At 38.1% G+C, this 23,765-nt stretch overlaps 1 protein-coding gene across 5 annotated transcripts in view; it reads right to left on the bottom strand.

Moving 5' to 3' along the window:
• Positions 1-16,435: 16,435 nt before the first annotated feature.
• Positions 16,436-23,765, bottom strand: part of LOC121870344 (calcium homeostasis endoplasmic reticulum protein-like) — a 56,900-nt gene continuing 49,570 nt past the window's right edge. For 3 of the 5 annotated variants that reach the window (XM_042372131.1, XM_042372127.1, XM_042372129.1), the window contains 6 exons: positions 23,539-23,661; positions 21,350-21,608; positions 20,945-21,127; positions 18,002-18,124; positions 17,233-17,415; positions 16,436-16,806 (listed from right to left, as the gene is read on the bottom strand). In XM_042372131.1, coding sequence (XP_042228065.1) covers positions 16,530-16,806; positions 17,233-17,415; positions 18,002-18,124; positions 20,945-21,127; positions 21,350-21,608; positions 23,539-23,661 — 1,148 coding nt within the window. In that variant the 3' untranslated portion in view covers positions 16,436-16,529. The remainder of the gene's footprint in view (positions 16,807-17,232; positions 17,416-18,001; positions 18,125-20,944; positions 21,128-21,349; positions 21,609-23,538; positions 23,662-23,765) is intronic. The other 2 variants (XM_042372128.1, XM_042372130.1) reach the window with 1 other exon arrangement.

Here is a 23,765-nt window from a genome sequence, read left to right as displayed (position 1 = left end):
TATTTTTGGTATATGTAGGGTATTTATGATATATTTAGGGTATTTTTGGTATATTTAGGGTATTTCTGGTATATTTAGGGTATTTCTGGTATATTTAGGGGTATTGCATGTATATTTAGGGAATTTCTGATATATTTGGGAATATTTCTGGTATACTTTAGGCTGGTATGTCTTGCATTTATTTGGGTATTTCTGGTATTTTGGGGACATTTCTGGTATATTGTGGGGGTATTTATGGTATTATTTATTCACGTGCATATAGAGGGTCCATTAGATGTGAAACTTCTATTTAACGGACTATAGAGATGCAAGTCCGTTATATCAAGGGTCCGTCAGATGTGGAACTTCTATTTAATGGATTATATAGAGGGGAAAGACCGTTATATAGAGGGAGGGTCTGTTAGATGTAAAACCTTTATTTAACGATCATAATTATATGATCGAGACATCATCATGAGACCATATATGGACGAGACTTAAGATACAAAATCCTATATGAACGAGACATCACCACGAGGCCATATATGCCCGAGAATATGTTACTTTTTTTTTTTTGCTGAATCGGTTATTTTGCAAATGACCGGCATGCATATTGGTAATTTTGCAAGAAACTTACAAACAGACAACCAAATCAAACCTAACCTTATGGTTAGGGCAGCACATAATCCAAGGTTAAAAAGAAAAAGAAAAAACAGACCACTTAACTGTGTATCAAGCTACACGAGTCATCTAAAACCTAACCTTATTCAACCATAAGGTTAAGTTAGTTTAAGTTGTCTGTTTGTAAGTTATTTTGCAAAATTACAGATTCCGCAAAAAAAAAAAAAACGTAACATACACACGAAACCTGAATAAGATACGGGTAAATACAGACATCAAACACTAATAATACACTGACCTCGATACATAATACACTGACCTCGATACATAATACACTGACCTCGATACATATTACAGTGACCTCGATACATAACACTGACTTCGGTACATAACACTGACCTCGATACATAATACACTGACCTCGATACATATTACAGTGACCTCGATACATAACACTGACTTCGGTACATAACACTGACCTCGATACATAATACACTGACCTCGATACATATTACAGTGACCTCGATACATAACACTGACTTCGGTACATAACACTGACCTCGATACATAATACAGTGACCTCGATACATATTACAGTGACCTCGATACATAACACTGACTTCGGTACATAACACTGACCTCGATACATAATACACTGACCTCGATACATATTACAGTGACCTCGATACATAACACTGACTTCGGTACATAACACTGACCTCGATACATAATACAGTGACCTCGATACATAACAGTGACCTCGATACACAACACTGACCTTGGTACATAACACTGACCTTGATACATAATACAGTGACCTCGATACATAACACTGACCTCGGTACATAACACTGACCTTGATACATAATACAGTGACCTCGATACATAACACTGACCTCGGTACATAACACTGACCTTGATACATAATACATTGACCTCGATACATAACACTGACCTCGATACATAACACTGACCTCGGCACATAAGACTGACCTTGATACATAATACTGACCTCGACACATAATGCATTGCCTCGATACATAATACTCATCTCTCACTCTTTATACACGTCATCATTTGTTAACCTGTATCCAGCCCATTGATAAAAATAGTTAATTAATAAATGAATAGAAATGATGTTGAGTAGCTGAGTAGCATGCAGGTCGTTTTACTTCACTGATCGAAGGGTGACAGGTTCGCCTGGCTAGTAGAGGTAGAAAGGTAGAGGTAAGTAGAGAGGTATGAGAGAAGGCAATAGATACACAGACAAACAGGTGTGTATGCTGGTGTTTATGAGTTATTGGTTTAGTTTTATCTGTCCACCTGTTCTCTCATCGCTTCAGCATACCAGTTATTGTTACCGTTATTGATGTTGCTCCACACTACAATGTATAATACGTGCGTGCATGTGTGTGATGTTTGCATATCGGAAAATTCTTTCAGTTTTCGAGGTGTTATGCAAATCGAGAATTCATATGAGAAAGAAATAAGCGAATATTGCATTACTTTATCTCTGTCTTGGTGTGTCAAAAATAAAATAAAAATCACACACACACACACAATTCTATTTCTGTGGGACAGTCTATGTTTTTTCTTTCTCTCTCCAAAGTAAAGTTGGTCAGGAGCCTTAACTCACCCTCAAGCTATTTACGACGGTCTCCTTGGGTCGCCTTACCACACACAAGACTAGAGTTATGGTATCCTGCCTTACACTCCCCGCATTATACAGTGAAACCTCCATATAACAGACTCATTTCTCCATATAACGGCTTATCTCACAATATAATCCGTCATTATGGGGTTTCACATTTAACGGACTCTCGATATAACGGACTTCCATCTTTTTATAGTTCGTTAGCTGGGTTTTTCATTTAACGAACCTTTGACATAACGGACTTTCATCTCTATATAGTTCGTTAAATGGGGCATCACATTTAACGGACCCTCTATAGAACGGACTTTCATATCTTATATAATTAATCTGTTATATAGGGGTTTCACATTTAACGAACCCTCGATATAACGGATTCTCCCTCGTTGAAACTAACTTAAATAAACATATAATTAAATCAACCCTGCTCTCCATCCTCCCATTCACCTCTAAGATCCATATTCAACAGTTGTTCATCACGATAGATTCAGCTCACAACCAAGATCCAGCTTCACCAAATGCCTCAGAGAAACTAAAACACTTGTTGGGTTGGGTTGGGTTGAGCTAGGTGAGGTTGGACTAGGTGGGGTTGGGTTAGGTTTGGTTGGGATAGGTGGGGTTGGGCTACGTGGGGTTAGGTTGGGCTGGGTTAGGTGGAGCTGGGTTGGGTTAGGTGGGGTTGGGTGGAGCTAGGTGGGGTTGGAGCTAGGTGGGGTTGAGCTAGGTTGGTTAGGTGGGGTTGGGCTGGGTTGGGTTGGGATAGGTGGGGTTGGGCTATGTGGGGTTAGGTTGGGCTGGGTTAGGTGGAGCTTGGGTTAGGTGGGGTTGGGCTGGGTTGAGCTAGGTTGGGTTGGGTTAGGTGGGGTTGGGCTGGGTTGAGCTAGGTTGGGTTGGGTTAGGTGGGGTTGGGCTGGGTTGGGTTGGGTATGTAAAAAAACTTGTACAGTCAACTACTAAAGTTCGTTCACCTCTCCCGCTGAACCAAGAACCCACGAGAGATTCAGACTCGTGAACCCGAAGCAGTAGACTGAGACATTATTCTGTTCATAAATGCTTCGGATTCATGAGTTCGAATCTGTCGGGAGTTTATGGTTCAGGACGAGAGGCGAACAGACTTCAGTAGTTGACTGCATATGTATGAATGGATAAATACTGATAAACTTAAGTAAATGGTGTGTGTGTGTGTATGTGTGTCTATTTCTCTATGTATATCTGTGTAACCTAATCAAACCATCAACCCAGGACTAATAAAGAAACATCATTGCGTTAACTCCAATAATCTGTGAACAACATTTAAACTACCAATAAATATTTACAAAAAGAACAAAACAAAGTATAACCCCGTTTGTATTTTTGCGCTGTTGTAGAGGTTAATGTCTCTTGTAATAGTAACAAATGCCGAGTGATCTAAGAGACAAACTGGTCAACATTTCTACACAGTTTGTTTTATGGGTTACACAACAACAGCAGTCTGTAAAATTAACAGCATCAGGCTCACCTCACCTAACCTAATTTAACCTAACTTCACTTACCTAACCTAATCTAACCTCACCTAACCTAAACTCACTTACCCTAACCTAGCCTCACTCTACAGTATAAGAACCTTCCCCTTTTTCTCCTGACATTAAAGGCCTGAAAATAATTCTCATTTTAATATTTTGTTTTATATGCTGCTTATGTATTTTGGAAGCGAACTAATTTAAACGTGTAATTAGTTTTTGTTGTTGTTGTTTCTTTGGGCGCCATAAGCTTCTTCATCCTCGTCCTCCTTCTCCCTTCCTCTCCCCCTCCCTTCTCTCTTTTCCTTTCCCCTTTCTACTTCCTCCTCCCTTTACCCTCCCCCCTTTCTCTCCATGCCAACGCATTCTAAGAGATTGTTCCTCCTAGGATGAACAAAGAAATATTATTATCACAACTTTCGCGCGGGTTAGATATGGGGGTAGGGGAGGGGGGTAGTTTATTTTTTTCCAGGACAGACAACGTTATTATCACCACTTCCAGCCACGAGATTGTGTTTTCCAGGATGGATGACGGAGGTAGTAAGTGTGGACTGTTGTTTTCCCAGGATATAAGGTATAAGGACAAATTATTAGGATCCTCTACCACCACCACGACCAGCTGATATTATTACGACCCTCCACTACCACAGGGAAGAAGAAAGAAAGTAGGATGGGGTAGAGAGGAGGGAGAAGAAGGGAAGAGGAGGGAAAGGAAAATTATTGATATCCTACCTGAGTTTTATTTGTTTTCATTGTTATAATATTCATTCAATTAAATCCATTTTTCTTTTATTGATAATTTCATTCATCTAAATATCCTCTATTTTTTTTCATCCTCTCACTATTTCCTTTCATCGCTATGCAGTCAAATTTTCTCTTTCTCTAACACACACACACACACACACACACACACACACACACACACACACACACACACACGAGCTAGCCTTCACTCTATTAGATCTGTGGTCGTGCATTTACCTGGATAATAAGAGCACTATTGTAGTCTACAGTAGATTCCATTTCTATAAAAAAAATTAATGCGGAGGAAAATGTGGGACCCAAGGCCTTAAGGGAGAAAGAATTATCAGGGTGAAAATACCATGAGAGGGAGGTTAGGTTGGGATGGGTAGGTAGTGAGGTTATTTTTGACTAAGTGGATTTATGTAAACTTTTACTGAATTTGTGTTTATGTTTATTCATTGCGGGGGATTTTTTTCTTTATATCATGTTTTAATTCATGGTTATAATGTGATGATGTTATTGGATGTTATCACCCTCTCTCACTTTCCCTATCACCCCCCTTTCTCGTTCTTCCTTCCCTCCCTTTCCTTTTCCCTCCCTCCACCACCTTCAAGCATCACACCTCTCTTGGCTGCTCCACCAACCATTTTCTCATTTCCCAGTGCTTAACGCTCCCTCTCCCACACACCGATCCTCCCTCCCTCTCATTCTCTATCTCCCTCCCACACACCAATCCTCCCTCCCTCTCATTCTCTATCTCCCTCCCACACACCGATCCTCCGTCCCTCCCCCTCTCACCTCCTGTCCCTCCCTCCCCCTCCCACACAACGACCCTGCTTCCTTCCCCCCTCACCTTTCACAAAACGTCCAGGAGGTTCAACGTCGGACTTCAATACCAAAAGAATGACAAGAAAACGTTTGTGTTGGTATAAAATATTCAAATGCAATTCCTTTCCAAGTCCACACGGCCATGAAAAGTTGTGACGTTCTTTATAAAGGTTCTGGGTGTATACGTCATTACACTGAAGCGACACTAAATTGCCTTTCATTGTATCTACAGTGTAAAAGTATGGTACCGATAGTGGGTTTCCTCTCTCTCTGTCAGTGTCCAGGCAGAAACAGAAATTGAGAGAGAAACACAGGCAGAAAGAAATCGAGTCGCACAGACAGACGGAAAAAAAAAAGAACAAACAGAGCTAGAGAGACAAACAAACAGACAACCACGCAAGCCAGACACAAACCGACAGAGAAACAGACAAAGAAATAAACAACTAAATGATAGCATATGATGCACATTTCTCCACAATAAATAATTGAACATCCTCCGCTAAAAATAAAGGCGAGAGTTAAGAGTTTGGGGCAGGTCACAGTTCATTGAATTACCACCGGCCACTGTATCTTTCGCTGCGAGTAAAATAATAGTTATTGGGACGGAGGGACGGACGGATGAATGGACAGACGGACAGACGGAAGGGAGACGGACGGACGGATAGACAACTTTACACTGATTTATCTAATCTTTTATTAATAGTCAAGTGTCCATTCAACGAGTACTATAGTTCCTTCTGGACTAACAAGCCCAGCAATCACATCTGTAAAAATTGATAGTCGTGAAAACACACCTGCACACATCCCTGTTCACACACACATACACACCTGTACGCACACACCTATATACATACCTTACACACACATACACCTGTACACACACACACACACACACACACGCACGCGCACATACACACACAACTCCATTATTCGCCTGAAGAACATTATGGAGCTCATTTCCATACGCAAACGAAGCACCACCGTATTTATTCTCGACAACTCAGAAAAAACAATAACACACCTCCCTGCAGTGTTACCAGACCAGACATACACTAACACCTCAACAATAACATATCCTCCTGACATACTGTAGCCTCGAGCACAAACGAGATACTTAAGTGGTTTTTTTTCTGGTACTGTATTATAAGTCACCAGGATCCATAAATGTAATTTCTAGAGTTTCGTACATTTTCATTTTTGTTATTGTAGCTATTACTAATGGTATTTTGAGCCTCCGGTAAGTGCCGATCTGCCACTGTTTAATGTACAATCACAGACAAAACTTGTCGCGGTTTTGTCCGAAGATTAAATATTACTCTTGAAACATTATGAGAGTTCTACCACAAGGCAGGGCGCACCAAAAGTTTCAGCCCTTCGGCATATGTTTTCACCAAATTTCACAACACAACTTTTGTCTTTCATTGTTACAAGTCTATCTACCAGCACCTAGTCCTCCTACAGTCCTATACTATCCATCCATCGCTATTGTGAACTGGGAAGATATTGGAAGCATAATGTGTTGTCTAATGGTAAACCCTGCTGCCATATGGCATCACAAAAATTGTGACCACCCAGGTTGCTGATCTGACTTTCCGCCTCATTTACACACATTTGCAGGGTCTCCATTGTTCCTCGTATTATTGACAACATAACATTCATATATCGTTTCTTACTATTGATCTTTTTTCATTTTGGTATTTCTTTATGGTTCTTTATTATTATTATTATTATTATTATTATTATTATTATTATTATTAGTGTTGTTATTGTTATTATTAGTGTTGTTATTGTTATTATTATTTTATTTTGATTGATTGATTGATCCAAACAGAGGTGCCGCACCCCTGCACATACAGCATTAATTTTGTACCAACTCTGCGTGAAGTTTGTCGAAAATTGGCGGACGAACTGATTCTACAAACTTACTTTTGCAGACATGCACACACACAGATAGATAGATTGAGTGGTTAATAGATATATTGATTGATTGATGGATGGATAAATAGATAAAAGTCCTATTTTATCTATTACACATGAGAGCAGAGCCTTGCACCACTCATTAAAACCTTCGCGAGTTCCTAGCAAGCGTTCGTGAATTACCCTGCATTTGTTGTTGTGGAGATAGCAAGTTTTCTACATTCTAATTTTTCCATCCAACTTTCCCTTTGAATTAGATATGAATAATTAAGTAGGTACATATGTACGATCCGCTAATGTGCAACTTATGAATCAAGAGATACATGCCAGCGGCTGCTACTGTAGATCATACGTGACATTAATCACATTTGTCAACAAAGTTAGCTTACCTGTTCACTCTACCTGCTTTGAGATGATTTTAGAGCTCTGTTGTGTCTTAAAAGTCTCTGTCTTATTCTGGTGGTGAGGCGAGAATAAGTAGGGTCTTTTCATTGCGCCTCAAGACTTCAAAAGAACTTACTATTTGTGCAGGAGTGTGATTCATTTCCTCGTTCTTTCTGTCTCTCTTTCTCTACCACAAAATCCGCCATGGTTTCACTTGTACACACACACACACAGCAAATAATGCATCAATAAACAGTAGAGTTCGAAGATGGTTATTGCACGGTTGGCGCCATTCTCTGACTATTTCCGGATTTTGTTATAGTCTTCAGGTCACCGTTCTAAAGGTGTAAATACGGCTCCTGCTTCCAACTAATGCATCTTATATTTGTATTTATGTTTTGTAATTAATTTTCCAAAATATCTTTCTCATAACGCTTAATAAACTGTATGAAATAGTTGCTTCACTTATTTTACGTAACCTTTGACGAGTTTTCTTGTTTGGCGAAACGTTTAATGAACTATTAATAATTGATTGTGAATTTGATATGAAGTTTCCAGTATGTTTTTTTCGATTTATTAATTATTCTTGCTTTCGTGTCTTCAGTAAACCTGCAAGGCGCAGATTGACTTTTATTTGCCGCTTCGTCTTTCTAAACGTACTGTATCTCCATCTCACCATTTTTAATTAATAAAACGATAAGTATCCAGCGTTGGTCAATGACACCTTGTAGGTTTCTTTATATGTACCTGTATCTTTTAATGGCCATGTTAAATTTCCAGGTTATTTAGTAGATTTTTACACAAATAAAACTTTTTTTTATCGACTTTCCTATTTCCAAATATTTTATTCATAAAGAAGAAAGACCTAGGGCGACCTTTAATTTATTTTTTGCCACACGTTTCCCGCATGGCTGATATGGTAATCCGCTTTACGATCGAGTTTACTGAAAAACTCCATTAGCGCTTGCCAGAGTTGCTGGGACCTGCAAGTGACAAGAGCCTATAAGAGGGGCTGTGACCTCAAAGACCACGTTAATGGCGACCTTAGAGTTAAATGTTGCTGTCAAAGCATTGATTTCCATGTTAAGTGTGCTGGTAGTGTTGCTTGGCGAGTAGAAGGCATTGAGTTAGCAGACTTGAGTGTAGGTGTAGTTCGGGAGGTTGATATAATTTTGGCATGCATTCCCTTCTTTCTCCTCTCCCTCCTTTCCTCTCTTACTCTCATCTATTCTCTTCACTTTCGCTTCTTCTTCACTCTTTATTTCCTTTCTTATTCTTCCATCTCCTCACCCTCTGCGGGCTATCGATCAACTAAAAATTAATCTCTACGACGCAGTGAGGAAATTGGATTCGGTGCTGAGAGAGAGCCAGGAGTGCGTCTCTGGAGGGTGAAGACAGCTGGGCAGCCATGACATTCACTAAGCTGCTGACAATACCGCCGTAAAGAGAAGACAGAGCCGAGGCGGAGTGCGGCAAAAAGAGGAATGTTTGCTTAGGTAAATAACCGAGCCGTTGTTCCATTCAGCTCCACTGCAGACTTGTCTGCCTTTGGCATGAAAAATGCACAGGTTCCGGGATTAAACGCTGAATGATTTTTGTTTTATGAACATTCATACAACTTCTTGTATTTGAAAGTTTATTTCTTAAGTAAACATATTTGTAGTTACATATTTGTCTTTTTTCAGATAAAACGAACAATAATCGAAGGTGAATCCAGGGACCAGACTGCCGAGAGCGAACACGCAATGAACTTAGGCGATCACTGTCTGAGCGATTTATTGTACATTTACTTTATTAAAAGGCAACGACCTTAGCCATCCACAAGGTGACGACACAAATGCAGAAACAGAAGAGTCCCCCTACACGTAAATCATAGTGGGGCCAAAACATATTGCACAGTATCAAATAAGAGGATATTATATAAGGTTATGCTATAAGAACTTACATGAATTTCACCTGCCCTCCGTCCCTCTCTCCTACCTTACTCGTCAGCCTCCACCTCACCCCACAGTAGTCCTCAGCTCAGCAGCTCGAAAAAGCTAGGTTAAAGTATTGCCCTCCTGACCTCGGCTGATATCCTTCACGTGCTTGTTCTTCTCTTTGATGTCAGGTCACATGAGCTCAGAACCTCTAATTGCTTTGGCTGTGACTGAATTTAGGCAGCGAGGGCGAATTTAGCAGAGTTTTCCGCGCTTGTAACTCGTCTGGTCTCTCGGGGATGAAGCCGGAAGAGGAAAATTTCTTCTCTGCGGTTAATGTGTCTTCAGTTTAAGCCTTTTTCTGTCCCACCATCAAAGGAGAGCCGACATTGGCTCTTTGAAGAAACGTAGTACAAAATCTTAGACTGAAAGAGTTGGAAAGAACTGGGGAGGGAGGGGGGGATTACGTCTGGGAAAATTTATGACATCAAGAAGGCATTTGAGAGAGAGAGAGAGAAAAAAAAAAAAAAAAAAAAAATATATATATATATATATATATATATATATATATATATATATATATATATATATATATATATATATATATATATATATATATATATATATATATATATATATATATATATATATATATATATATATATATATATATATATATATATATACAGGGCCCCTCGGTTAACGAACTCAATCCGTTCCAGAAGGTCGTTCGTTAACCGAAACGTTCGTTAACCGAAACCATTGTTTCAATGGGTTTTTGGGTAATTGGTTCCAGCTCACCGAAAATTTCCTAAATTCAACAAAAATGGTAGAAAAGTTCACTTACTTTGAGGTGTGTATGTAGAAGGCTCCTGGATGATGATGATGATGATGGGATTTAGAATGGGGGTGGAGGAGAAGGAAGAAGAGAAGGCATTGGGGTGGAAGAGAAGTCACCCCATGGTGCCATTTCACCCATAAAATTTTAGCTCTCTGGTTTAATTCAAGATTATTTTCTTTAAATCAATGCTGCACTGCATTATATATTGTCAATATATAAAATATATTTCAAAATGACCAATAATTTGCTTGGAAACACAGACAAAAAGCATTTAGTTGAAGAGAGTCTCAAGCAAGATGTTACCTCCAGTGAAAACAGAGAGAGACTGACGCCTGTTTGCTGTGTTAAGAGGCTGGATGCCGCGCATTAAACTAGTCACTTTACCTTCAATTTCGTTCAATAATTGTTAAAATGACTAAAAAATTGAATATTAAACTTTTAAAATTATTGAATAGTATAAACTTCTTGATATTTACAAAAATAGTAAGGAATTTAAGCCCTAGAACCGATTAATGTATTGGCGGACTGATACTAAAGCTGGTTGCCCGGTCAGTGCAAGCGAAAACATGTTGAGGTCGGTTCGTAAGAAGTTCGTTAAGCGAATTTTTTTTCGTTAACCGAATTGAAGATCCTTATGGAAGGCAGTTCGTTAATCGAAATTACGTTAACCGAGGTGTTCGTTAAACGAGGGGTCACTGTATATATATATATATATATATATATATGGGGTCAGTTTAGTCGAGGGTTGAGTGACTATTAAACAAACAAGAGACTTTCTACAGGCTCGTGCTACAAAATCCTTATATTCTATATGATATCTGGTTAATCTGATTGATAACATTAAGCAACGTGAGTATAATCCTTCATATTTTAGGCGGAGACGATTTAAATTTAGAGACTAAAGAGAAATAATGTTGAAGTATTCACTTGCCTTCTTTCATCCATCTCACTCCACTGGTACTGTAGTACCAAGCATTATTTATTTTCCGTAATAAAAACAAAATATTATAGAGAAATCCTCCGTCCGAGACTATCAGCCTCTTCTCCCGCCATCTCAGTGGACAGCAGCACACAATATCACCCTCCCATCAACAGCCCCTTGTCAACCCTGTCAGCCTGGGAGGATATCAGCTGGAGTAGACGGTCGGCCAGACTCCAGACTCGATGATCCTGTGTCAGACACATCCATTTGCAATGGGTGGTTGGCTCCTGATATTGCAATATTGATGAAATATTGCAGTGTGAACCTGAAGAAGAGACTAATACATGGATTAACTATTGTTTACCTGCTGCTGCAACAGTATGTAACATCAGTGGTAACTGTGATACAATTTTGTGTAATGAAGTTGATTGATTTTGTCTCACCAAGATATCAGAGAATAATTTAACTACGAAACAACTGCAGACACATAAACATTTGTTCTCTAAGGGGTGACTAATGAGATAAACATAACCAAATTAAGCCAGTAAATCAAAGCTCATGACATCACTGATAAAACAATGACTAAAAGAAAAAGGCAAAGACTGATAAACTACAGGATGGGGTGCCACAAGGACCGTCTTAGGGTCTACCTTACATTGTGATCTACTGAAAAAAAAATGCCATCAAAAAACCACAGGACCCGAAAGTAATTTGCATTGCAAAACTAATTATTTTTCCTCCAATTAGAACAATTATCAGAATTTTAACTTTTTCACCACAGATCCTTCAACATGTGATTTTAATGTTCTTATGGACGAAACTCATCTTTTCTTTCAAAATTGGAAATTAACTAGCAACAGGTCACCAAATTAAATCACCAATAAAGGGTTAATCATAGTCGTCAAAGGGTTAAATAATATGTAGTAGTCTAATGACTAAATCATCGTAATCAAAGGGTTAAGGCTCAGGATCTTGTAGCGTAGGCTATGTAGATCTCGCACTAAGGATGGAGGTGAGAAGGGAAACTCACAATGGCGTTTTCTATGAAATATATTATATGTACAATGCAGTGCTAGGGAGTTGCTGTGTGGTGAGGAGCTTGTTGAGAGGAGGTCTTGTCTGTTTGAGAGCGTCGAGTAGAATCCTCTTCACGGCGAGGCTGGGGGTATTTTACAAGTCCGCCGGAAGTGAGCGGGCGCTGCTGATTGGCTGAGGTAGAAGGCGGAAACCGGCCAATTAACGCGCAGTCTGAAAGCTAGGCTTGGTCTGAGAAACTCGCCGCGGGGTCGGCTGGTCAGCGACAATTTGACAGTTACACGAACATAAGAAACTAAGGAGTCTGCAATAGGCCAGTTGGCCTGTGCATGGCAGCTCCTGTCAAGAGTTACTACCACACTCTATCATCCATGAATCTATCTAGCCTCCTTTTAAAACTTTCCAGCGCTTACTACAAAGTTGCTAAGCTTGTTCCACTCGTCCACCACCCTATTTGTGAACCAGTTCCTTCCTATCTCCCTCCTAAACCTAAACTTATCCAACTTAAATCCATTGCTACGAGTCCACTCCTGCTCGGATATTATAAGAACTTTATCTATATCGCCTTTATTGATTCCTTTCACCCACTTAAATACTTCTATCATATCTCCCCGCACTCTTCGTCTTTCTAGGGAATGCAAGTTTAGTTTCTTTAACCTATCTTGATATGGAAGGTTTCTAAGTTGTAGGGAAGAGAATCCACTACTATTTCTTGCCATAGTTTGCTTGCAAGTTTCAGGATACATTTTCTCTTCCCAAATATATTTTTGACTTAACCATTATGTCATGATTTAATTCTCCAGAAATCCGAGAAAAATAACGCTATATGGAACTTGATAGATGAACAAGGGACACATGAAGTTTTAAGCTTGACACCTGAGAAAGTTCAAGGCAGGTGGAGGCTGTAATTTCCAGTTTAATGAACTCTCGCACCTGTCTCATTACGGACATTATCCTCGTACGTCATCAGTATCAAAGCTCTCTTTCTCACTCTCAGATGATGACGTCAACCAGGACACCATTCTCTCTCTATGCACTGCACCCCCCTCCCTCCACTGTATTCCTTCTCTCTCTTTCCACCTTTCTGTCTTCCCACTTCACTCTTTCTCCTGCCCCTCCTCACCTCACCCCTACCCTCCTCCTCCCCTTTTCTCCTCATTATACCGTACTCTGTTCATTGTTACAAATATACAGTAATGTAATTTAGAGGTATTTTTTTTGTACTATTAATGATGTATATGGTAAGGTTCCTTCACTTTTATAATAACCTCTTAATGCCAGCTGGTATACCCAGATAGGTGTACTTCTCTTTGATTTCCCTTCCTTTATCCAAATCTATTATGGACTGGAACACACACACACACATCTCAACTCTCATGGAGTGAAGATGTCCCCTCCTCCCCAGCAGGATTTATCAATATCCTCCCACCAACAATACAGTGCAAAGAATGACAATTAACCCACAACTGATATACAAGTGACAATTTCAACTCAAAAGAAAAAACAAACGTTAGAGAGTGACAATCAGTGGTCAATATTCACCTGACATGGACCTCACACACCCAAGGCCCGCTGTACACTCACCAATACTGGATGAGAAACCAAGAAAGACTCCAAACTACATCATAAGAGAAATGAGGACTCCCTACTCCACCCAGGTGAGGAACTATAGTCATAACTACTTCACATTTGCAACATGAATCCTCTCCAACACTGTGTAAGCTGAAGGACCTACCAGGACCATGTTGTGGAAGTGCTAAACATCTGCAGCTGCAAGGAGGGAGCAGCCCTTAGCACCTTCAGTACATATGAAGACCATCCAATCCGTGGGAAGGAGGCAGTTGGTGCCACGATAAAGTCACAAGACTGTTTGCAAGACCAGCTCCCACATAACAAGATCTATAGTTAATCTTTAAGTTCACTCCATGTTTCTTATCTTTTTGTACTGAAGGCTTTTGCCAATCAAGTAACATACTCCCCAATTTCACCATATGTAACTTATCCTCTCCGTCTCTGATTATTGTATATTTTCAGCCTTTTGGCTGCCATGTTATCTCAATAAACCATTAATTATCATTACATACACATATATTATACAGTATACAGTATATCCAAATTTTCTTACCAATGCTCTGGACAACTTTTGAATACAGTACAGTAGTCATATCTGATAAACACCAACGAAACTCCAAAAGTTTTTAGCTTTGTTTATTAAATTAATATTGTGTCATTGCTGAAGGTCTGATGATCAAGGTTCATTTGTCTGATATTCAATGCATATATGTCTTGTCAAGTCCAATCATCTACAATACTTTATCTTATTCTAAGATAATACAGAAATATATTAACATGTGTTCAACTACAAATAGTCTTTCCAACTGCTGTAACCATTTCTCTACAGTAATTATAATGTTGCACCAATCTGGAAAATACCTTATGACTTACAGTATTCCAAACCAAATTTCAATAGAACACACAGTAGTTAATTTCATTATACAAGTTGTATAACAACTAAATAACTGCAAGGTTTCAAATACACAGTTAGCTCACAATAAAATTTATATGAATTTTAATTACCTTATGACCTTCCCAACCTCTAATGTCAAAAAAACATAATTTGGATAATAAAGTACAGGCAGAGTCCTCATTAAGCTATATGAAAGAGAAGTATTCTGAGGAAGTGATGCGAATGCTTTTTACTTTTTTAAGCATTATTGGGTCTGTTTTTTAGACACTTAATGCAACCCAAACTAACAAAACTAAATACAAAAGACATTGTAACTCAATAAACCAATACAAAACATCACGAAATGTATATTCAAATGAATACTCATCAGATATCCATAAAAATCAACACAAAAAGTAAATTTACAGTCAACCCTCCAGCCCAAGTCAGTGATAGTGATAATTATAGTGAAGATATGGACTTATATGGACTTTGAGGGGTTTGACAAAGAGGCCCTGCAAGCCTCTGTGGTGGATAGTGATACAAGTGATACAGGTGAGGGCCAATAATCTGCCCTCTGCCTCGGAACCAACCCCCCATCCCCGTGTGCCCAGCCATCTTTTCTCCTAATGTAACTGTTAAAAAACCTAATATTATTGATATTTCTCTTAATTATTAATTGTGTGTGCATACCATCATAAAATTAAGAAGTTATTTTTACTACAACGTAGGTATTGTGTCTGAAAAAGTGGAGTTTGGGGATCGGCCTAGTCTCTATTTCAATTAATCCCATATGTTATGTTGTTCACTTTACGCGTTTCTCACTTTCTGCGGTACCGTGGGTTGAATTAACCGCGTAAAGTGAGGGTTCACTGTATATATCGCAAAGACTGATTTGGACTCGCTTGCAATATTCGTTATCACTCTCCAGAAACTTCTTATAGGCTACCTTCACTGAGGGAGGAACACTGGCACACAAGTCAGCCAAAAGTCCTCTCTGTGAGAGCAGGAAGGTCTGAACATGGGTGTAGCTTCCATGCAATCTTCTTTTCTAAACTATGCACAACACAACAACAATACAAATGACAGAACCCTGACCTGATGCCTGTGCAGAGAATCATTGGATTCACTGGATGTAATAGTGCAGTCTCAAGTAGCTTGGACATGACCTGAAATCTGCAGAGCAGGAAATAACACTTACCACCACAAATATGTAGTCACAAAAAAGTGTTCACTATTCTATGCATTTCGTGTGTGTAAAAATACATAGAGCAGGTGTGTGTACTATGAGGACTGCCTGTACATCTAGGACTTAAAAAAAAAAAAATAATAATATCAAGGTTTCTTTTCATTATTCTCACATCTATAATATTAAAACTGTACTGTAATTTAAAACACTGGTAGAAAACAAATTTGAAGAGAATATCATTAAAGTTTTTAAAATTTTGCCAGATAATTTGAAACAATGAATTAAATATCCAACTTGGGGTTTAAATTAACTCGTACACAACGGATAAAAAATTACCAATGGCATAAGTAATACTGAGAGCACCTTAGGATATTAAAAAAATTTAACTTTATACAGTACTGTAGCTTCTTTTACAGTAAGTGATAAACAGTTGGGAAAATTTTAGGTTAAGAAAATCCAATTATTGCATCATCTACTATGCATTTTCTCCTCTCACAGGTAATATTAATCACATCCGCAACACTAATATTATTTTATAAAGCAAATAAAGTGGACTAAAATTTTTCCTCAGCTCTCGCTTTCATTCGATTGATAAATGCTTGACCCTTATTTTTCCTAAATGCCTCATATGGATCTGTCTGTGCACTAGGGACTCCCAGGCCCCTAAACCTATCCTGAGGTGTGTCCCGTACTTCTGCTGCTGCCACAGGGTCGCTGATGCCCTGTTCTTTAACCCCTAAACCTGAACCTCCCCATCCCATCTTTCGCAACATCTGGTGACCCTTGTTGCTTTCATCCAGTCGCTGATCCATCTTGGAGAAACTTCCGCCCCTGTGAAAAACAATCATGATTGAAATAAATCGTTACACAAAATATTTATAAATTAGAAACAGAGGAACAGGATTATCCTTTTAGACATTTTCTCAAGCCTACAGTATGTAACTTGACAAACAAATACAGGATATGATAATACAATTTTTATGTATGGACAAATAAAGAACTTAATATCATTCATTGCATAATTCTGGTTTTATGGTTTACAAATACTATATATCATCTGAATAATAAACACTAAACAATGGGATTAAAATATAGGGGCGGGAGCCTTGACTTGAAAAATTAATCCAACTTACTGCAAGTTCATCTGCACACAAACATGGACATAGTGCACAGTATACCATCAAGGACATAGACTTGATGAATATGTAATACATAACAAACAAACAAATATTCACTTTAATAGACAACTCCACTTACATGAATGATGGTGGGGTTGGACTTCGAGAGGGGGACCTGTTGAATGGCACACGAGGAGGGGATGTCCCAGGTGATTCTGACCTGGACCTTGACCTGGACCTGCTGCTTCTTCTGGGTGACCTCGAGCTGGACCTTCGTGGTGACTTAGAAAGTGATCGACGGTGAGATCTAGGTGGTGGTGAACTGTAGGAAGATGGTCGGGTGTAAAACAAGGACTATTAATTGTACCTAAACTTATAACTGATGATTGTGAGAGATTGTGGTACAGTATGATCAAGAGAAATACATCCCTCAATTTATAATAGGTAGGTTTAGTTTAAAAATTTTAAATAAAAACCATAAATTTCATTGTAAACTCTTAATTTTCACAGTCATTATGTCCCTGGAGAATACTGCAGATAAGATGTCTACAATATGGATGTAATAACTTTTTGTCTGTCAGCCCACTAAATATAAAAAAATAAAAATCTATCCTGAAATTCACTCAACATAATTAGACCCGGTCATTGACAACCACAGTCTTCCCAACTATTGCAGTGTATAAGAGAATTATAAAACATAATCCATGTGATTGGCAAGGGATTACTGTACTGTACAGCTTTTAGAGATCTACAATATTCATACTGTACTCCATTTGAATTGAAACTTCTGTGATATGTGGAGGAGTTTACATACATTCTGAGACTAAAGTAATAAGAGACATACTGTAGATACAACAACTTACTACTGTACTGTACTACACCTCCAGGTTCTACAGATCACAACTCACCATGATGGAGAGCGGGTCCTGGATCTCTGCCGGGATAAACTACGTCGAATGGGACTCGGACTGCGTGAACGTGAGCGAGAGTGCGATTTTTTCTTCTCTTCAATTTTTTCTGGACTCTCTGACCTGTTAAAATAGTAAAATTTTACTTATATTTACTGACCTACATTCAGTATCATCTTTCATGTATTAAAAGTTTTTATTTCCTTATCTTTCCATCCAGATTTACTTTGTTTTACCTGTACTGTATGGTGCTGTCTACTTATCAGTTTAAAACTTCTTTCTTGTTCTTAATACTATACCGTACAGTCGCTGCATTGATTGTTTGCTGCCGTTAACAGCAGCATCAGTTCGCCAGTCAATGCTTTGAAGTACAGTATTCCATAGTTACCCCAAAAAATTTACCATCATGGTAAAGTTTTCTCTGATGGTGGGGTGATTATACTTTACTAGAGGTAAGAAAGTTATTTTTTTGAGTTAATGTTCACCACAGTGACTTAAAATGCACATAGTATGATGAAAATATGTTATGCTGCAAGCTCAAAACATAAAATAATAAATAAATGTATATTTCTGGGTGATAATCATATCCCATTTACAAATATACATAAAACATTACGTGGACAGCAACACTGACTCACTAGCTGGCCAGTAACCTGCCATACTTCACATCATGCAGTAAAGTGTTAAGGTACAGTCTCGTTCAAGATTCTTCGAACACTGCTGGAGACAGCTGGCAACTCAAGGCCCGTGTGTTTACTATAGTGCGAAGTAAAAATAATGAATGAATGTAAAAGTTCCTCGTTGCTTAATTAATGGTTGGGCTTTGTTGTTTTGTATTATATTATACAGGTTGAACCTCCCTAATCCGGTACTCGATTGTCCGGCACCTACCATCGTCCGGAAAAATTTTAGTTTGCTGGACTGCCGCTAGTACCCACCGGACAGCCGCTAGTATCCATGGTTCAGCATACCCTTTGTTTACATCTGGTCCTCGTGGAGTTTGGTGTATTCCTAGGAATTTCAAGTGTTTCTGTAATATTTCACTTGTTATTTACCCTTAATATGCCTCCTAAGCATATTTATTTGATTATTTCATTTACTGTACAGATATTGTTTTCTTCTTTACAGGTGAACATCACCAATTTATGTACAGGTATAGGTACCATAACTATTTTGTCAATATCAGTGCAGAATGAGAATTATTGTTTATCTATTTTCATTTAATACAATTACACTGTACAGTAGAAAATGGACATAACACGAGATATGTTCCAAGAGAGGTTCCTTTAAACCAAATTCCCACTAAATCAAAGTGTTGTTTAAATGGAATAATTTAGTTTGGTACTTGAGAGAAACACAAAATACTAAAAAGACTGAGTCTACCCAGATGCACCTTAGCCCATATCCTAGAATAAACAAAACATTGTTTTTTGTAGTACGTATTATGTTAAAACAAACACTCATAAATCAACACAGCAAATATATAGGGAATGCAAAATGGTCTGTTTACTGGCTGGGAAGATGGGGGGGGGAGGGAGGAGATATGTTTGACAGTTGATGCCACGGTCTAGTGCCTATTTATTTATCTGTCCTTAAGAGTGACTAAGTTTTTCCCTTATAAAATGTTTCAACCCGAGTTTTAAACTAAATGAGACCAGAGGGACACTGCAGTACTGTACTTAATGGTGCGGTGTGACGGTAAAATTAACTAATTCTAATATTTTAAATAAATTTTATTGGAATTAGTTAATTTTACCGCTATGCCACCCAGTTAAGTACTGAACTGTGGTGTCCCTCAGGACTCATTTAGTTTAAAACTCGGGCTGAAACACGACGACCCTCTTCACGGGAAGATGTTGTTTAATAATACGGGCGTTAGTGCGAGAAACTGACTGCTCACCCCTGCCTCTATCATTCTTACTGTAACTGGACAAAATATTGTTTATTTGTGATTTCTTAACCCTCTCGAGCATGATGGTGCAATTTGCGTCATATTCATGATAAGACCAATTTCACGGTGACACAAATCGAATCACCAAACTTTAAAAAATTCACCAAAAATTGAGTTTTCAACAGAATTGCATCAAATTTTGATCCGTCATAGTAACAAATAAGTTCTATTAAATAAACTAATTGGCAACTCTCAAGACCCATAGGAAGGGAAGACCGGAACAATAAATGAGCAGTACTATCTCAGCAATCAGACCGTAACTGTGAGCCGAGTCAATTTAAATTTCCAAAACTACGTGCGGGCTGCCTCAACTCCTGGAGTACAGTGTTTACCCTACTCCCTGAAATATTTTTTTTTTATGTTAAAGAAGTGAAGTGATGGTTGTGTAATGTAATATTTTTTTCATATTTACAGGGAAAGTGTAATTTTTTTAACATTTGAGAATCAATTTGTTGCTCTTTTCTCAAAAATTATTGGTCATATCAGAAATCTGATAACTGTGTTGGAAAGGTCATACAATTCTGCTCCTAGCAGTGTATACAGTACTATTTAAAAAGTTGATTCAGACAATTTTGAGCGAGGAGGTTGTGAATGTATTGGTGTATTTTTTTCTCTCATGTTTATTAGAAGTGACGAAAAGTAACTATATTTCTGGTGACCAGAGCACCCTAGAGTCCGAAAAAAGCAAATTCCGATATAATAAAGTCTGTTTTATCGAGGTTTTACTGTACTTAATGGTTTTACGATGAAGATAAATTAAGAGACAGCTAAGAAATAGAAAGCTGGCTATAGTCACCTATTTGATTCTTAAAAGTTGACAATGGGTAAAAATTCCAGCAGAAGACTTGCACTTTATTTTTAAAATATGGTGACGAATTTCATTTATAAGATCGTGACTGCATAGTGATGTTAAATTGGGTTGGGTTGGGTTGGGTTGGAGCACATCCTGATAGTTGACACCAGACAACAACAAAGTCAACAATCCTTCCTACCTGTATCTTCTGGCTGGTTGATCAGATGGTCTTTCCTCTTCCTCTGGTGGCGGCTCAATCACAACAGGAGATGGAGATCGTGAACGCTCTCTAATTCCTTCACTGATCTCTTTTTCGATGCGTTTAACTGACTGACTCTTTTCTTTGTAGTAATCATACAAAGCCAACTGTTCCCAACCCTCACTAGAAAAAAAGAGAGAAAGAAACCGGTAATGCAGGAAAAAAGAGACTGACAATGAGAATACTGTACTATACTTTAAGTGTACGTATAAAAAATACCCCAGTATTAATAAATGTTAACCTATTTGATAAAATTTAACCCATTTAGATAAAAGACTTAAGACTTCAAAATGTTACATATACTGGACATACATATACAGTATTACAGTAAAGCAACTCAAGTACCTATTACGAGGCTTCTCATGTGAGGGCGGAGCATAGAAGTTTTCTACTGCTCTCAGCAGCCTGTCACTTGGGGGTGTTGGTGGTGGAAGTCTCAACTCATTTTGGTCCAAAGGCCTATACTTGTGATCCTCCATTTTCACAAGAGGTGCCATGAGCCCAGCAGGGAGTTCATAATAGGGTACTGTAGGCACCAAATTTTCCTTCTGTTCCTCCACTGGGAATCCTGGAGGAGGCTTGCTGAAGTCTACAAGAGGTAAACCTGCAAATAATAATGTACTAATGAATGGAAGATAATGTTTGGGAGGTAGATTTGCTAAATAAATGTCCGAAAAAACTGTATGAACCACAATGTATATGAAGGTGATTAAAACTTACGGGCACAGGATAATTGATGTTTCAAATATTGTAATGTTTTTAATTATTTTAAAGGTCATTAACTAACACTAATTACTTAAAAAAAAAAAAAAAAAAAAAAATATATATATATATATATATATATATATATATATATATATATATATATATATATATATATATATATATATATATATATATATATATATATATATATATATATATATATATATATATATATATATATATATATATATATATATATATATATATATATATATATATATATATATATATATATATATACAGTGGTACCCCACTTAACGCGGTCAATTGAACCCAGAGGGTCCCGCGTTAAGTGAAAACCGCGTTAAGTGAATAACAGAACATATGGGATTAATTCCAATAGAACCCAGCCCGACCCCCAAACTCCACTTTTTGACGACAAATAACTATGTTGTAGTAAAAATAACATCTTAATTTTATGATGGTACATGCACACAATTAATACTTAAGAGAAATACAGTCGCCAAGTTAATGTCCATTCAAATAATGGACTCAACTCCCTCCCCCTCTCACACTACAGTACACAGCCAGCTAACAGATGGTCGGTCGGTCCCTCCCTCCCCCCCCCCACCCCCCACCAACCGTCCCAAGGAGATGTGTGGGATAACCTCAAACTAAAGTTAGGAAAATATAATTGACATTGCTGGATTCCTTGTAAGACCAGGAATATTTTGAATATAAATGTCATATATTTTTCACAAAAGATAACATACTTACTCAGATTAAACATTTTATCTAAAAATTGTATGTTTAATGCAAAAAATATGTTGTTTATATTCAAAATGATCACCAAATTATAAGAATTCCAGCAATGTAAATTATATTCTGGCCGGATAATTTGTATGAATTTTATGAGCTAAAACAAATATCTACAGTTAATAAAAAAAAAAATATATTCTTCAACACTATCTGTCAATCAAAGTACCCCACCTTGCCTCCCCCCCTCTTCCAACCGCGCGGTCAGTCCCAACCCTCCCCCCACCCCCCACCAACCTCCCAAGGAGATGTGTGGGATAACCACTAAATTTTAATAAATAATACCTCAAACTAAAGTTAGGATAATATAATTGACATTGCTGGATTCCTTGTAAGACCAGGAATATTTTGAATATAAATGTCATATATTTTGGACAAAAGATAACATACTTACTCAGATTAAACATTTTATCTAAAAATTGTATGTTTAATGCAAAAAATATGTTGTTTATATTCAAAATGATCACCAAATTATAAGAATTCCAGCAATGTAAACTATATTCTGGCTGGGTAATTTGTATGAATTTTATGAGCTAAAACAGGCAGTCAGGCAGGGTGGCGGGTGGGGGGTGGTGCGAATCTAAAAATAGCTCTCGAGCCGGACACTCACCGCGTTGCTGTGGAAAAATCCGCGTTAAGTGAAAGTTCAGCTTTGGCAAGGCACCGCGTATATGCGAAAACGCGTTAAGTGAAAGCGCGTTAAGCGGGGTAATACTGTATATTTTTTTTTTTTTTTTTTTTAATCCAGATCCTTAACCAGCATATAAAGTATTACATTTGTATTAAATATGAACAAAACCTACATCTTGGCCTCATGTGCCAAAAGTTCTCCTAAAACTAAACCCTCCTACAACTAACTTGGATGGCTCTCTCTGTGCCATTTCAGCTCACTTGTGAACCCTTTGACACATTTTGGTGTACTGTGAGGTCCAGCAAAGATAAATGAAACAGAACTTACTAATTCAGAAATACTAGTAGAAGAATGTACCACACTCAACTGGCATCCAGCCTACCTGGAGGGAAGCCTGGTGGAGGTTGGTTGAAGTCCAGTGCTGAGGGGATAGATGGAGCTGTCCCAGGGGGTGGTGGGAACTGAGGCTGAGGAGGAGCACCAGCATACCCGGCACCTTGAGCTGCTGTTGGAAGTTTTGTTAGTATACATAAGTGAGTATCCTAACACTCTCCAATTGAAAGTAAATCAAAGCTTAGGAACAACACAGATCAGGAACATTATCCCTTC

Source organism: Homarus americanus, unplaced genomic scaffold, assembly GCF_018991925.1.
Source record: "Homarus americanus isolate GMGI-L3 unplaced genomic scaffold, GMGI_Hamer_2.0 scaffold40856, whole genome shotgun sequence".
Taxonomy (NCBI): Eukaryota; Metazoa; Arthropoda; class Malacostraca; order Decapoda; family Nephropidae; genus Homarus; species Homarus americanus.
The sequence above is the reverse complement of the archived record's forward strand: the minus strand, read 5'-3'. Positions and strand labels throughout refer to the sequence as shown.